This window comes from Lipophrys pholis (assembly GCF_963383615.2).
Source record: "Lipophrys pholis genome assembly, chromosome: 21".
In the NCBI taxonomy this organism is placed as follows: Eukaryota; Metazoa; Chordata; class Actinopteri; order Blenniiformes; family Blenniidae; genus Lipophrys; species Lipophrys pholis.
The window spans coordinates 18306358-18324284 of record NC_137649.1 but is presented as its reverse complement, the minus strand read 5'-3'; the positions used below and the strand labels follow the sequence as shown (position 1 = coordinate 18324284).

Genomic DNA, 17927 nt, shown 5'->3' with positions numbered 1-17927 from the left:
TGGATTGCGAAAGATTAATTTGCCGGTGTTGGGTTGGCGTTAAGCTAACGCGAATCGGTCTAATACTATTCACATTAGAGTGGGCCTCAGGGGCCAGGATTGCAGGCCTTTTTGATGCAGAATTAATTAAAAACAATAATCATGCAATTGTGCTGGTTACTTTTGCTCAGACTGAAGCTCTTTATCCAGGCGTGGCTTTTTTTTTTTTTTTTTTTTTTCTTCGATGCGAGTCAGATAGAGAGGCGCTCACTTGCTCGCTTGTGGGGACAGTCGCACAGTTGCATCAGGCAGGTGTCATGGATGATGTGAGGTGGAACAGACGGGAAGACTGGATAATAGATGCCTGTGCATCTGGGCAGGAGTAGAACTTGATAACTCTCACCGTGACAGACAGTGGTATCTAGGACAGAAGGCCAGCCTTTACCACTTCCTCCCCTCTATTTCTCTCTTCGCTCTCTCTTTCTCTCTCAAGCCCCTGGACCATGCCAAGTCAGTTTGACTAAGAACATTAGGGTGTCACAGCTTGGGATTTGGCGTTTGCAATTCTATTAGAGCGATGACTCTAAAGGCAGACGTCTTCCATTCCCTCTACCTCTCCTCCTGGCGTTGCCTCTGCCAGCCAGCAGATGCAGGTTTTTACATATCAAAGCTGTTGACTTGCCAGAGTCGTTCCTTCACGCTTCTAATGCTCTTTGCTTCAGAGGACTGTACCTCGGTCCCTTGATCAAGTTACTAAACGCGGCTTTGCACATGGCTCACCACCAAAGGCGGGTGGCTCATGCTGGGACCTGGAAATGCAGGCGAGAAAAAGCATCTCAGAGGGATTGGCTTGTGCTTACACACCAAGAGACAGGCCAAGAGAAAGAAAGAGGGCGCGCATACCGAGAGGCAAACAGAGCAAACAACAAAAGCGGGGCCAGATTGTATTAATAAAGTAAATTCTCAAGCTGAGAAAGATGCACAAAGGTCTATGTGTTTGGCGAGTGCAGTCAGCAGCGAGTGCCGCTCTGTACACACAGCGGACACATTCCCCCAAAAATGTTCAAAGTGTGTCAAAGCAATCCAACAACTCAAGTGCGGATTGTTTGCGCTTTTTAAACTCCAGCTTTGATGCCAAGTATTAATAAGTAACAGTAGTCTGACAAACAGAACTGGATCTGAAGCAAGAACATGGCAGAATGATTGATTTATCATTACCAAAGCCATAATAAGTCTCGTCATTATATGTTCTGCTTTGAAGATCTCGAACAGATGAAAGTGCTGTATGACATCCGGAAGTGTAGCGCCGGAGAGGTGCTTTATTAAAATACTAGATAATAAAAGATGATTGAATTCTTAGAATAAATTCTATTGAAAGGAAGGGACAGAATTATTTCCAGTGAATTGATGAGATTTACTCTGTGCAGGTCAAACTATGATGCAATGACATGCCAAGGCAAATTCCTGTGAGCAAAACAAAAGAAGATTCAATGGCTTGAGTGTCTTTCAGCTGAGGTCCTGCAGTCTCGGTCGCTCCCTCTTTACCTCTTGAGGCATGTCCTCTCTATCTCACTGTCACTAACAACACTTACTCCCTGTCAGTGACCCCGGTCCACCGTTAGTGATGCAGTGGGGGGAGCAGCAGGAGTGTGTGATATATATAAAAAGAGACCTGACATGGTTGAATGTCAAAGACAAATTTGGCCTCTAAGTGCTGTGAACTCGAGCTCCACTCTTCCACCCTGAGATTGTGTCATATAAAGGTTGTGGACCTTCATAAAAATCCATTACTTTTTAAAAACACTTTTGAGTTTTGTTTCTCCTGCTGTCACTGAAACATTTTCATTTTATCTGGAGCAAGGATGTATGTAATGAATGTAAAGCCCTGGGCTTTGAGGTTTTAGTATTCATTGTATTTTCTACGGTTAAGATCACTTGAATTTATGGTCCGCGAGAGGTCCAGTTCCTCCTTTTTTCTTTTGATGTCTTCTGTCATACTGGACATGGGGGCAGTTTCTCATTCAATATACTGTGCAGTAAAACAGATTTACATTTCTTTTATGTGTCCTACCAAGTTTTATTTGTTTCATCTTACAATCTCTCTCATCTCTAGGACTACTTTTTATTGAATCTGATGTTTTTTCTTCCACACTGAGATGTAAAAAGTTTCACGCCGTCCTTCCAGGGCAGCATGGTGGTGTAGTGGTTACCGATCCCATCTCAATGCGAGAATATCCTCGAGTTAGGTCGGAGGTGTTTCTGAGTGAAGTTTGCATGTTTCCTCCATGAGTTCCTCCATGAGCAACGGTTTCCTCACAGTCCAAAAACATGCGTTTGAGGCCACCTTGTCCTTGTGCTAGTGCGTTGCGGAAACTCTCCAAGGTGTATGAAAGAAATTTCAAAGTGAATAAAAGACACAACACAACTAATCATTTTACTAACCTTTTCGAATATGTAATGAAGTCCTTTTTTTTAATCCAAACCTTTAAATCATGACGAAATTGAACCTACAGCTTGCATTGACGCACGAAATGGAGATAACTATCATGCTTTTTTCCTTTTATTAAGGCTGTATGATTGCAGCAAATGACCAAAAAGCTCAATTGTTGTTGTTTTTTTGAGCAGTAATTGTGCTGCACTGAGACACACCTAAGACAGAATACAGCTTGTGCTCCTGCTGCTCTCTAAATGGAAGCAGGGTTAGTGTGACCTATTGCTGCCTGTGGCATTAAACTGTGAGAGGAGGCAGAACGAAACATCATATCTTCCATTTTTTAGCTGTCTGTATATTTGGATGATAAAACGGTACCTGGGTTTGATTCTCGATCGCAACAGGAAGAACGTTCAAAGTAAAAAAAACTAGTCGGGTTTACAGTGGAAGTTGGATTGACTTGCTGTGGTAACCCCTGAAATGAAGTAGGAGCTGAATAGAAGCTTCTCATCTATCTGGATATCTTGTCATGGTTGAAATTAGATTAATGGAATTTGTGTTTCAAGTCAAAAAATTAAAACAATCCACATAAAAAGCCAACAAAAATACCAGTGTTTTCAATTAAATAACAAAATCTGAGGCACAAGACCTCATGCTGCTAATTAATAAAAAAAGGCATCTTAATGTTTAAATCCTTTGTTTACTTTTTTGGTGTCAGCATTGGTGCACAGCTAAGCCTACCAACCTTTGATATGGGCTATCATCCCTGCATAATCATAATCAATTCAGGCAAAATTTTTTACACAGTCTTCTTCAAAGCACATCAAAACTTCATTAATTCCCTTAACATAGTGAAGTGGGTGAGTACTCATACGTGAATGCCATAGCAAAGTGTACACTGAAACTCACAGAAACATAAAGGGCAGGAAGACAGGCCAGTACTTGTTGGCAAAAAATCATCCCTTTCTTTAACTTTAATCAAAATACTGGTGGTAAATGTGTCAAGTTTATCTCCAAAAGCACTAGTTGAGCAATGCTGTACCTTAGTTTCATTGTTGTTGCTGTTGGATTTTCTTTCTGCGATGTTGTGTTTGAAAACTTACAAATTGCTGAATGTTTCACTCTGTTGTGATGCAGCACAGGTTCTTGAATTGAATGAATGTATGGATTAACTAAGTGGGCCATGAAGGAAACAATGGAAGCCACAAGACTCAGTTTTTCGTATTTCCTATAATCACATGCCAGAAAATGGTAAGCACCCTACATGGATCCCTTTCATTTCCTTCCTATCCATCTTCCGCTCCTTTTATTTTTTTTGCAGCAGCAGAGAAAAAAAGAAAAATTCTTCCGTGAGTGACACTGCTTTGAATCCCTGGTGTTCATTGCAACATTCCATTCAAATGTCCATAAATGAACGCAAAATGAATACCAATGGGAATAAATTAGCTGCTCACTAATTAGCAGTTAAGCCATCTTTGAATGTCACATCTTAAAAGAGGGGAAAGGGTTTCTCAATAAGCGACGGTGTTGGGGGGGGGGGGGGGGGGTCTAAGGCCTGAGGATATGGAATGCAGTATTTGGGGATTTTCTGACATGGGAACGATTGTACTTGCACACACAGACACACAAGTCATAGGCAAAGACCCTAACAAGTGTGGACATCAGTATCTAGAGCTTTGCGCCTCTGTTAATATTAGTTCTGCTCAGTTCACACTTGGCAGATGAAGACTTCCCTTCAGTGTAAGACGTGGAGTCAGAGCTGTTTCCACTCAGACCTGACTGAGGCTACCATGGGGACTGGACTAATTTTCCAGCCTTCAGAAAGGAAATTGGATGGGCGTGAATGGAAAGAAAATGGGTGAATGTTCAATTTTGGTCACACTGGACAAGAACTCAAGATTAATTACACCACATACAATGAAAATACAGCACAGAAACAATTGGCACTCCACTGGTAGAAACACATTATGTCAATGCCAAAAGTGCATTGACACACATATTCAGGCCCACATACGGATGATACCCGCGGTGTGTCTACTCACATTGTACGATCAGCTCCACCACGGCCTCCCGGGGCTTCACGTTGAAGCCATTATACTGGCTGGTCTGGCAGCGGTACGAGCCCGTCATCTCCCTGGACACATTAACAATACGCAGCACACCGTCGTAGCTCTCCATCTGCATGCTGCCGTCTGGCATGGGCGCCTCCTTATCCGCTCGCGACCACAGGATGATGGGCTTGGGCTTCCCTGAAACAAGGCACTCCAGCTCCACTGTGTCACCCTCGCGGGCCACCAGGGGGGACTTGCCCCGTGGGACTGTCAGGTTGGGGGGAACTAAGAAAGAGAAAAACAAAGGAGGGACTGATATGGGGCTCTAGAAAGTCAGCAGACGGGGTAAGAGGAAATGGTCGACTCGTGTGGGGGAGAAGTGGCGATTAAGGTATGGGGGGAAGCGAATGAGCATCCAAGTTGCAATGGCAATGAAACTGAGTCGCAGAAACAGCTTGTATGGAAGGACCATGCGAATAATTGCATCAGTAATGACCAACACCTCGGACAGTTTGAGCATGTATTCTAGGTTAAACCATAATGGAGGACAGCAGTGTGCAAGTTAAATGCTCTCAAGCAATGGCAAAACAATGGACAATGCAATGGAGAACTGACAAGCAAGTGCAAATTATCAATAGAAGCCTTTTTCCAACCAACAAAGGAAATTTACTCATGCTTTGAACTAAAAACTGATTGTTTTCTCTCTGGATCCTTGTATGCATGCCAAGAATATGTGAAGAACAACAAAGATTATTAAGGAATTATTGGCTTAACAACCAGTTATAATGAAACTTAATATTTCGCCTCTTTGTACTTACACGACAATTGCATTAAAAAACCCTTATTGCGTGAACGTAGTTGCAATTATCATGTGAAAACAATCAGCTGTGTAGAGCTTGAATATCAGCATCTTAAAATCACAAAAAAAGTTATTTCTTTTGAACAGGAACTCTACTTCTACATCAAGTACAGAGGGTGGGGGGCTTCCATTTCCTTGATGTTCAGATCTTAGTTGACCTCACCTGGACTTCAAACATCTTCCATCAGGGGAAGAAGGCCCAGCAGAGACTATACTTTCTCAGGAAGCTGAAACATGCTCGCTTCCTTCATCCCATGCTGGTTAATTTCTACAGAGCTGTCTGATCTACTGCTACAACGTGTGGTTCTCCAGTGCGGATCAGGACGGCTCTGCAGTAGGTAGTGACGGTGGTAGAGCACATCAAAAACAGACCACTAGCACCCCCACAGTCATTTACTGTCACCGACTACAAATGAAGCATTATAAATGACCACGTTCACTTTAGACATCATCTGTTCTCTTACTCAGAGACAGTCACACCTTCTTTTCAAGATTTGATGCAAAATAGCCCCCCATCGCTGAATTATTTCTCATTTTTATTATATTTATGGTCATTCTTCAGCTCATATTCTGCTATTGCTCTTTTACAATGATAATAATTTATCTAGTTATTATGATCTTCTAAGATCAGCAAAACCCTTCAGATACATCACCAGTGCCATCATCATCATCAGCAGCAGCAGCAGCAGCAACAGCATTCCTATTACAATCAGGATCATACCACACTTCCATCACTCTCATTACAACACCATTATTCAAGATGTTTTCCATCAGTAGCATCCTATCAACATTCACACTTGCATCATTATCATTTCTCTCCACAGATTTCCACTCGCCTGCCCTCCCCCTGCTACAGCCGCTCAGAATCATTCAATAGGATTCAATTCACAGCATTTACAACGGTACCCCTCCCAAAGGTGACTCAGCACTATCGCTGGCCATGTGACAAAATACAACCCAATAAATATTTAGCATTTCTCAAATGGACATTTTATAGCCTGGCTGAGTGTGAACAATTAATAATACAAAGAGGATGAGAAAGCAGAGTGTGAGCGAAGCGCCATATCCGCAAGTTTTTTTTTTCCGAGTGAGTCTGTTTGTGTGCATTTTTCCATTCTAAGTCTGGAAAGCAGGAAAATCTAGCAGGTTGGAAGAGGCAGTCTGGTTCCTCATCAAGTATGCTGGCCAAGTAAATTTGTTTAATTAGTAAACCTGGCAAATTGCACCGGCTCCTAGAGTGCTGAGACTGTGCATTTGTGTGTGTTCGTGTGGTTTTTTTGTGTGCGTCCCAACCATCAACAGACTCCAAGACTGTTTTGTAGAGCGGCTCCCAAAAATAGTTTACAGCCAGCAAATCGAGGAGTGAAAATCTCCTCAGCGATGATGAAACCGTGTCATGCTTCCCTGATGATTTTTGAATCTCTGTCATTCTGCCCAAACAATGATGCAGCTGGAATAGAGTCAAACCACATTGAAGTTTCTCAGTGATGAAATCGCGAGCAATCTCAAGGAAACGGAACAGAGTCCAGCTTTATTTCTTTTGACCACATTTCTCCCCGGGCGAGAGGCAAGATTCCTGCTGCCATTTCAATGCTCCAATAACCGATTATTCCTTTTGTCCTGTTTCCCCTGAAATATATAGATTCATGCAGAAACACGGAGAGCTCCTCAAGTGAACTTTCTTATCAGTCAAAGGTTGGACTTGATCACCAAGTAAGAGAAAAAGCAAATACAAAGAAAAAGGTTTTGCAGACCAAGACAAACGTTTTTGAAAACATATACTTAAGCAGCTTTTAGCCCCATATTTAAAGATTGTTTACTTGACACAGACTCGCACTGGAGCATGCACACAGTGCAACTTTGCTGAACTTTTCAAATGTTCCGTAGTTACATACAGTCTCCGGTGCCCTGAGCCTATTTCTCTCACAGATCTCCTGCCTCACTGGTTTTCCCTTCAGCATACGTCACTTTCATGCTCTGGTTCCACCTACTCCTCCCATTGGGCATGTTCCTCAATGCCATCCAAAGTATTTCAGATGCAACATTTTGAAGTCCGCTAGGCAGAACCCAGCATGACACAATATAACGCCCAAAAAGCTAAGACGACGCCACATTTTCAGACCCGCAATGTAACTACCAAACCCACATGTAAACCAATGTGTCTGCTGGCAAGTAATCCTGAACACATTACTGTCATTTGGCACACAGATACAGGTAGAGCAGTGACTAAAGTAGAGCATCAGAAGAAAAGCAAAAAAAAAAAAAAAAAGATTTCGAAAAGGACAATGACAGTGGACACTCATTTCATACATTGGCTGATTTTTATTCACACGGTGTCTCTTTTCAAGATGGTGTCAAGCACTGACATATTTCTTTCCATTGCATATTTCCCCCACTTTTCTGCACATTTCCTTGAGTTCAAATAGAGAAGTGCTGAACTGACAGCAACAGGACAGGGGGGGAGCTGCAAGCATCCATTAGTGTGCAGAGGAGAGGTGTATCCACCGAGTTGCCATCATTACACCTGGCCTCTCCACTGCCAAGATTAGGCAGGCAATTACAGTTGTCTGCCTATTGGGTTTGGCAGCACAAATACTGGCTATCAGCTGCCATTGTGTCTCGCTGCAACATTGAGGAAACAGGAACAGTCATACTGTGTTGAGGCCGCACGGTGGCGCAGTGCCCCCCCCCCCCCCCCCCCCCAGGTCCCCTTGAGTATGAATTTCCCTTCGGGGATTAATACAGTGCTAAAAATGAAAGAAATACATGCACGCACACACTCATCTCGACCTCATCCCTCATTACTCTGTAGTATTTAATTCTTCCTCCTTCTCTGTCTATCTAAGTAAACACTTTGTATTAGTGTGTGAGACGGACCACTGAGATGCTCAGTGTGGCAGAGAGCCTTCCACTGGTCTTCACTGGGCTCTCATTGTACCACAGCCAAATGCCAGTGATGCCTGCACACTTGTGCAATGTGCGCCGATATGGTTTCGTGTCTCTGCGCGCGTATAGCCGAGTGTTTGCTGTCTTATATGCGTGCCTCAATGCTGCCGCACATCTCTAGAGCTTCAGCTGGAATGATCCTTCAAGCATATAGGCTGATAGCTGGAGCCTTCCAGCAGGATCTGTCGGGACTGCAACAGACACGCCGCAATGTGAGCTAAAATGGAAAACGTGGCAATATCTTGCATTTTGCATTTTCATACGAAGATGGGATGCAGAGTGGTGTGCGGAAATGTCTTGGAAAAGAAATAAAAAATTCCCACTGCCCCCTTTTTGGGTAAGTGCTATGACATCACTCCACATCACCATGGCAACATCGCGCTCTCTACAACAGCAAGTCCTGCAGAGTGTGTGTGTGCCTGTATGTGTGAGACAGTGTGTTCAGACAGCTTGAGGCCAATGAGTTGGTCACAATGTGACAGGACTCTCTGTTCCTCTGAGTCCTGAACCTCTGGGGACAGAGAGAGGAGTCCCGTGGGGGCACTGTGGACACGCTTGTGAAGCTGTGTACTTGTGTGTGTGTGTGTTTGTGTGTGTGTGTGTGTGTGTGAGAGAGAAAGGGGGTTGTCAGTTGGATGTGGGATGCATCTACACCCCGAGTTGGTGAGGTGTGATAAATATCCACAGATGTGTTAAAATCGCATCAGCACACTGATGGACTGCAGCGACATAACACGGACCACACAGACTGTGTGCGTGCGGGTTTGTTTTTTTGAGCTCGGTGCCATTCTCCTGAGAGTTACCTCACAATCAATCGCACAAATACCTCTTGATTTCATGTGGCCGAGGCACTCAGTGCCAATGCTCTCATGGGCTGCACTTTGATTTGGAGACACACTGCTTTCCTAAATGTTGCCCTCCTTTTTTTTTTATCTGCTCAACCAGCAGAGTAAAAGAAGTTATCAGTTTAAGAACACATGCGTACCCCCCTCCAACGCCACAACTTTTTTTTTTTTCTTTGCCTCTAAGAAGTGAGCAACTCTCTGGAAAGGACCAGAGTTTATGCACATTGCTCAAGGGGCCTTGACGGCAGTTAATGAGGGAGGGAAAAGGTTTCTTATTCATGTTTCCCTCCCTGATTTTCCCAGCTGGACAAGGAAGTGATTTCCCAGATGGCCACCTCCATAAAGTAACACTGCAGGTGGTTCAGTTCAGGCTATAGGCACATACACCCAACAGGAGTTATCCCATCTTATTAACATATTTTATGGACTTTGCACAAAGTGAAAAGTGGTCCCAATACACCTACAAGCTCAGCTTGGACTGCACTTCTGCCCGTTCCCCTCTGGTTTCCGCCTACCTGCACAATAATGCACTTGTGTTTACAGACTCTTCCTTTAATACTGGCAGCATCTCCCGTCCAACTCGGACACACCGCAGGTGTTGTGCCGACATATGCTGCCAGCCAGTGGTAAGCATCATTCTAGAAATGGCGGGACCGTGGCATTGACCGTTGTCAGATGGTCAATTTCTCAGGACAGCAACCCAGCTGTGGGACAGCTGTTATGTCCTTTATCCCAGTACACAGCTTGCTGGGCAAGTTTCCACTATTGGATGTCGATCTAATACCTAAAGAGCTGGGTTTCGCTCGCTGTGTGTTGTTCACAATATGCTTATTAAAACTAGGGGAGCAATTACTTATTGAAAGACCATGCCACATGTTTATTTTCACTGTTTATGTGTACATACAAGCACACAGAAGCAGTATGTTTCTATTATTCTGCATTTTAGTTCACATAACAGAAGAACAAACAAGTCAAATTATCTATCCAATATGTCTGTTTTCTGCAAACCTTCGCTCATATACTTTAATACATTAGTGTAGGGCTTCAAACAAAAGCCCAACGATTTGCAAATACAGTTTGGAGCAGTTTCTCCACTGCTTATAAGCTACTCCAGGATCATTTTGGATTTTAGTGCAAAGTTTGCAGCTTTGTAGCTTTTTATTAAATTTAAAGAAGTTTACAATCCCAACACCTACAGCTAAAGTGGTCACTTGAGAACAGTGTGCATGAACAACAATACATCTTCTATATGGCCTATCAGCATGTGGGGATGCCGACTGAGGTCGGGGATATTTGCAGCTTTAATGTCTTTCAGAAAGATACCGTACAAGTAAAACATATTATTTCTAATAACTGGTGTAGGCATTTATTATCAACTGAGGCAGCTTGAGCCATGAAAAGCTGCTCATGGTGTGCATGATGATGACTCTAGTGTAAATAGGACTAATTCACCTTCTTAGTTACATGTGCAGACATTTGAAGTAAAACTACCGATTCAGCCTATTTACCTAAACTGATTTTGGCACGTGCACACACTGAACTAGAATTTGTAAATCTGTATTTATCGGGGTAGATACACCAGCTTGATAATTAGCAATGACAACCTAAAGTTTTGTGTCAGAAATTGAATAATCTTTTTCAAAGAAGAAATGCATTTTTTCCAGAGAACATTGAGTCTTTCCTATGGTGGATAAATGACATTATTATGTTTAATCTTTTCAAAATGGCCTACTGGCAGATGGAGACATAAAATAGTCACATTTTCTGGCTACAATAAAAAAAAAAAAACCTTCAGCTCAGGAACTTATGAAGAACATGCCATATATTTGTTGTGCAATATATATATATAAACAAAACAATAAGACTCATCCTAATTAAATATGCGTGCGTGATTTTTCCCCAAATCATAACAAACCAAAAGATTTTAGATATTTTATTCAGTCAAGTATCTTGCTTTGAGTGTATCTAATGGGTCAGACATATTAACAAAAATATTCAGTTATTTGGCTGATCCCCTGGCCACGGATAATTAACATGCAAGAAACATCGACTAGACACAACCACTGAAAGCCTTTAATCTCTGTATGTCCCGACATGACTGGAGAAACTCACCAGGACCAAAGAACAGTTAAAAACCTTTGCACCCTGTAGGCGAGTCAGGATGCCCACCAAGTTCCTCTTTTTCAGGGTCAGTGAATTTGCTGCTGAAACAAGCACACCACAGCGGTCAACAGCCAGCGGTCATGCCCTTCCTATTAGAGTCACATGTGGCGTGATCACTCAGATGATGGCAGCTCATGACGAATCAGAGTCAAACAGACAACAGGACGGCTGAGAGAAGGCCAGACAGAGACGAGCAGGCCTCCCCACAAGCTTCTTCTAAAACTTAAGAAAAAAAAAGAAAACAGGTTTGCACATTCTGTTTATTAAACCAGCTCATTTTTTAATCAACTGCGCACTTAATTGATTTGCTTAATTCATTAACTGCAGCGATTCTTAAGATTGACAGAAACTCTGGGTGGTGCCAGAAATTCAGGTGTGAGCGGGGTGCTAATTGAGGGACTCATCAAGGAAGGATTTATCCTCCACACAAGGGAGGTGACTTTCAGTCTTGATACTTACTTTGTGATCATCAATCAGAGTGAGAATGAACTAGCATCGTTGGCTGAATATAAAATGTATCAACGGAAACTGCTTTTGTCACTGTTAAAAGGGCCGCAATATAGCCGAGATGTCACTGTTACAGCGGGTATCACCTCATCAGCTACTGGTAAAGTGGGTATTAGTGTTGAAAGCTGGCTTTAAATGCCAAGAATTCATCCGTTATAACTCTGCATGGCAGTAAAGTTTTATCTCGGAATTGCCTCGATGAAGGCTCCGATCTGAATCCACATAATACCTGAGAGTCAGAGCCGTAGAATGGCAATAATCACCTGGTCTAATAATATTCCACTGAACACACATTTAACACACAGCCTAATGAAAAGATTAATTGGCTAGCTCCTGTTAGAGGTTTATGGGACGTTTTACACCAATGCTTGTAACTCTTTTCAGCTGTTCCTGTGTCTTAAGGATCTTAATCTTGACATTATTCAGAGGCGATGTCTGTGTGCTCGTTTCCGCACTACATTCATCGAAGTTGCTCATTATTTCAGGAGTGTGTTACGACACCAACTTTAAGTTTTGCACACTCCGCTTTTTTAGCGAAAGGGAAAAATCCTGAAAGTTTTGAGACTGGAAGATGATGATAATGATTCTCCTTTAAAGGCGTGGTGTGGGCCGAGCAGAAGCTTAGCCTTGGTTCAGAATTTGGCACTGCCACCGATGCTGGAACCGCCAGCGCGCGCCACTGTGTTCAGACTCGAGACACTTTAGGCTCAAACGCTTTCCAACCACTTCCCCAGCACGAAACCCTGGCAGACCTGCAGCGTAATCTCCTCTAAACACTTTTATTAAGACTTCTAATTGCAGCTCGGGCTTTCTCCCTTCAGGAGAACAGGCAGAGGAACAAAAACTGGGCTTATTCACCCCATAACAGGCTGCAGGCGCATGGCAAGCTGAGGCACGAGGTGCTTTAGTACATAGCAGCTATACCGTTCCAGGCAGCCAAGACGCTTCTCTGATTCACAGCATCAATCCGGCGGAAAGAAACGCTGCACATAAGAGGCATTCTGCAGGAAACAGCCCAGTCAGATCCAGGTAAAACAGCAGGAAGTGTAACTGGCGGAGTCAAAATTCGGTATATTATTTCCTATGACAGGAACAGCTCTGTGACAACGCAACTCTTTCATGCTATTTCATACCCACCCATCCAAGTGGAACAATGAAAGCTTAAGAAGCAATCAAATCTAAGCCTAAAGGAAACCTTTCATTTCATACGATCACAATGGAGTCAGTCATTTCCTCGGTTATTTCCTCAGTCAGACAGCAGAATTTTTTTTTCACTTCTTCCTTGCACATTAAAGGATCTGTGTTAATGCATTGGCATCGCCCATGCACTCCAAAAGAAGAGACTGCACTACTTAAAAGATAATGAGGAAACAATCTTGGCAGATGCGATTGATCCCACTGTTTTATAGCGCAGGGATTATCAAAGGATTATCTAACAATAATTATGCACCCAAGGTTGACACACTGCTTTCATGTTCTCACTCTGACTGGCAGCCAGGTGTGTGTGAGACAGAAAAACAATGCAGCAGAAATAGGCGAGGGTGTGTGTGTGTGAGCGTGGAAATGTGTGTGCGTGATGGGAAGAAGGTGCTTGCTGGAAACCCGTTCGACTTTCAAAACATCCCACAACTCAAAGTTCACTCATCAGCACCAAACACAGAGCAGACAATTCATATAAGAAACAGATTTCTTCCAGCGTCACCAACCGACAGGGATCCCCTCCAGATGGAAATCTGGGATCAGCAAAGGGGGAAGCAGGAACATCCCAGTCTTGGACTCTGTGGGGGTGTTGATCTGATCGGCTCACATCCCTCGCTGGGTCCAGTGGATGAATAAGTAATGTGCAGTGACAATAGGGCAATGCAAACACCTTTGTTGCGCATCGATTGACCTCACCTTAAAGATTACAGATAAAACCGACCACTCCTTTCCTATTACACGTGCAATTACTTTGCCTCCTTGACCAACAGATTTCACCATTGCAGAGGAGCTTGGAGGCATCGAATAAGCACTGAACGTATTATTAACTTTACTGACTGTGAGTCATTTTCTAAAAAATCTGGTTATCTTTTGATGCCTCCAAAGCAGTTTCAGCATTTTTTTTTTCTTTTCATCCGACATGGAGGGTGTTGATTGATGTTAAAATCCAAAATAATAGATAGAAAAATAGATTTTTCAGCAGTAAATTTTCTCTCTGTATTACAGCCTTGAAGATTGAACGGTGCTTCTGTTATCTGAGTATCTAGGCATCGCCAGCTTTTGAAACAACCAGTGTACAATAGAGAGGCCAAGTATCTGCACAGGAGCACCTTTTCTCTTTCTGCAGGATTATCTATAGCTCAGCATGCCACAACTGAAACTCCGAGGATGCAGCTGGGTAGACACAGTGGACTGGTATGTAGTGTTAATCACATGCTCAGTACATGTATACAAACGTTAGTCAGAACAGTGGTGGAGGCAGCAATTAGATGGAGAGACAATGGATGTTAATTGTCTGATTAGTCGGACTGATGATGCCACTTTTAGTTTACAGGAGTCCAACTGAACAAACATTGCAAGACAGTGTTGCTGGTACTGTAACAAAGGTATGTGTGTAGTAGTGTAAGCAGAGAACATCTGGCAGAACATATTGAAGATATTCTAGACTCCTAGTTAGTTACCCTAAAAGAGTCAATTCACCAAAATCTGTCATTTTGATAAATTTTATCATTCACAGGTTTCAGATCTTTGAGATTTTTGGTACTGCACAAAAGCAGTATAACTGAATGTATGTAGTCTGCATTACAATAGAGCACAAACAACATGATCTGGATCATTTATTAAACTCATAAACAATTGGCATGTCAGAAACAAAAACTGGAATAGAAAATACAAGCCGTAAATCTCTTTGCCAGTAGATAAGACCAAAACTAACTAATGGAGATATCCAAGCCGTTAAAGGTACAATGTGTTTGTACAGCATGATGGAGGAGTGAGTCACTCTAACGTCTAATCTGTTCTCTGGCCAACAGCAAAGTCCAAACCGTTGTTTGGACAGGTAACTATGACAATAGCTGAAGCTTTGTAACTATTGACTCACTGCAGAAACACTCAGAGCTCAACTGAGAGCAGACTGGATGTTATTAATGTGACTCACCACTACCCACTGAACCGAACTGGCATGACTTTGACGTTGCATAATGTACCTTTAAGTTAACGTGGAGCTGCAAGTGCAGCAGATGTATGGCAAATTAACCCTTAATATTAAAAACTAGGTCTCTTTGAAAGAGTACAACCGTTCCAATCTAATATTGCTTGCTTGGCCTATTACAGATTTTAACTGTCGATTAAGAAAGAGCAAACCAACTTCAAATGTATCTCGTAAAGTAAATCGAATTGGACAAAGAATTAGATTGTGCACCTGCCATTTATAAGCACTTTTGTAGAGAATAAAATTGTATCTTCAGCAGGTAATCATATCAGGTTTAACAGTGAGATGGACAAATCATTTTCACAAACATCAAACATACATCACCCTGGTTTTTACTTCCAGATAAATAGTTTAGCTCATCTGCCTGGACATAATCACAGGTGGTTGTTCTGATGGCCAGCTGAAGGTTAAACTTGTGTTTCGGACTAACGCACAATTGTGTTCGTGTTCGTGGCAGATGTGATGGGGAGGTATGTATGTGTGCCACTGGCACAAAGGGGTGTGGGGCTCACCTGTTGTGGAAGAAATGTTGACGTCGATGCTGATCTCTGGAATGCCTCCTCCTTTCAGCGCAGCCACGCAGGTGTACGTGCCGAAGTCGGTGAATTTCAGGTCTATGATGTCCAGGTTGGTGGTTCCAGGTGAGATGTCGGGGTCAGTCTGGGTGATGACCATGCGCTCCGAGCTCCGCAGGGCACGGCCGTTCTTTAACCAGCTGAATGTCAGCTCTTCTGGAGGCGTGGCCTCCACCTAGGACATAATCATCACTTGTACTTCCAGGAGAAGTGGCTTAGTTTAACATTCTAATACACTTGAACATGCTCTGTTCAACACCCTTTACTGTACCTGACACGATATCTTGACTTCACGTCCGATCTGGATGTTGTCGTCATTGTGGTAGGGGTCCGGAGTGATCCAGAATCGTCCCTTCTTCAAAGCTGTGAAGTGAAAATAGATTTTATAAGGATAAGAAATACGTTTGTATGCTATGCGTGAGCTCTGGAAGTCTGCGGCACACTGCTGAAACAAATCCTGAGACAACTTCTGTAGGTTATGGCTCTGCTAGTCATATTGATGTGGTTTTTGAGGAGTAATCCCAAAGACAGGGTTTTATGGATTTTTTAAATAGATTTCTTTTTTTGTACATTTTTTTTTTCTTTTCTAAATGTCCACACTTAATCTGTAAATCACTGCTATGCATTTCCTCTGGATGTAGAGTGTGTCACATATATATCTGCTCCACCAGTGCTTCATTGCACACCACTGCACAGCTGCCTGCATTCCTTTGATTTGAGCAGATATGCACATTTGTTCCTACAACTGAGCTGTGGAATCATAAACATGGCTTGCAGTATGCAGGAGACCTTCAGGGGGGGGCTGTAGGGGGGCAGCCTCTGGCCTGGACTCTTGTAGGGTGGACTCCGGCAGGCCTTTGCTCTGCTATTAACCTCTCAGCTGATATACTGTATAATATATGTGTATGGCGAACCGAGAGCTGATGACGTTTACACACTATCTGTTGTGATACAATTTTGTGACGTACAAAACATCAAATAGAAGTTTTCCCCATCTTCACTGTTAAACAAGCACATGCACAGAGGAATCTCCACTCTTGTCTCCAAGTAGATTCTGGGTGAAATGCGATCCTTATCACGGAGGACGAGCCACCAGCTTTCACTTGTTCTTCTAGTGCAGCAAGTGTGGACAATGAAATAATGACTAAAACGATGAAACTCTGGCTTTAAATGGAGGGGTAGTGTCAAAGAGAACGTAGCAGAGAAAGCAGAATCCTGTGTTTTAACGACTTCGGCTCTGAACCTGCACTGATACGAAATGCTGATTGAAGAATCTGACGGCACAGAAGCAGGTACACACACGCACACATGCACGCACTGTGAAATTGAAGAGATACCTAACAAAATATCCACCATTTCTAATTCAATTTGGTTTGCAAACTCCATTTTCAAAGCGCAGCTTCTCTGAAGAGAAAAAAAGAAGATGATTTCATTATAATGCATGCTGTATTGGTTCCAAACCCTGCGTCTACTGTTCAATTCATCTTCTCAGCACAAAAAAAAAAAAAAGAAAAAAAGAAAAGCTGACGGCACCATGGAAATCTTTTCATCTAGCAATTCCCAAGTGACATTATCATATTCAGTTTGGTAAAGGGAAAACGAAAACAAAACCTGCATGTCAGATTTAAACACAGGAAATTGAATGTGCAAAACATTGTGATGCCTGCCAAGCAGCACACTGAAGAGGAGACGAGTGACACACGCCTTCTTGACACGATCTTCCTCCTCACGTTTGAAATCAGTGTCGGCAGGCAGAGAATCCCATTTCTAAAGCGTGTCAGATACAAATATTACAATCATGTCAACCCTCTCCAAACACTGCCTTGAATGCGCACCTTAAATATTCTTATTTTCCAAAGCACCTCCTATCATTCACGTTGTGTATAATTTAATAGTGCCGGGAAGGAAACTGTGACAATTTGTATAATATGGTGTGCAGCATACATCTGTGACCTTTATGGATACAAAATACAGGGTGTTACCGGCAACCCACAATTATTTCCTGTTCGGGCTCAGCTCAGCATCACAGTATACATCATCCACCACGCAAATGTCAAAATTCAATTCTCCTAAAGCCAACATACACAGGAAAAGGTTAATGAGAGAATACATGCCCCGTGGTAGAAGTCGTGAAGCGAGTCTCTCTGTGACATCGAGACACATTTCTAGTTTTAGATTGACAGTTTAGAAAAGCTTTTTCTCTGGATGCATTCGTTAGTACCAGGGCAGCAGGGTGGCAGCCCATAACATTTTGGATTAAAAAAACTTTTTACATTCTTTTTAGGTCAAAATTATACTATGACTGAAGAAACTGCAGCAGATTTTTTATCAAAGAACAGTTGCACTGCAAGGCCAGGCTGAGTCTCCCTCAGATAAATCAC

At 42.7% G+C, this 17927-nt stretch overlaps 1 protein-coding gene across 2 annotated transcripts in view; it reads right to left on the bottom strand.

Annotated features, from left to right (window-relative positions):
- The window catches only part of LOC308126182 (MAM domain-containing glycosylphosphatidylinositol anchor protein 2), a 188129-nt gene that overhangs the window by 53936 nt on the left and 116266 nt on the right, over window positions 1–17927 (bottom strand). The window contains exons 7-9 of one of the 2 annotated variants that reach the window (XM_080490365.1): window positions 15818–15909; window positions 15484–15721; window positions 4453–4746 (exon numbers count right to left, since the gene is read on the bottom strand). In XM_080490365.1, the coding sequence (XP_080346491.1) occupies window positions 4453–4746; window positions 15484–15721; window positions 15818–15909 (624 nt within the window). Of the gene's footprint in view, window positions 1–4452; window positions 4774–15483; window positions 15722–15817; window positions 15910–17927 lie in introns of both variants that reach the window. The other variant, XM_080490364.1, reaches the window with a different exon arrangement.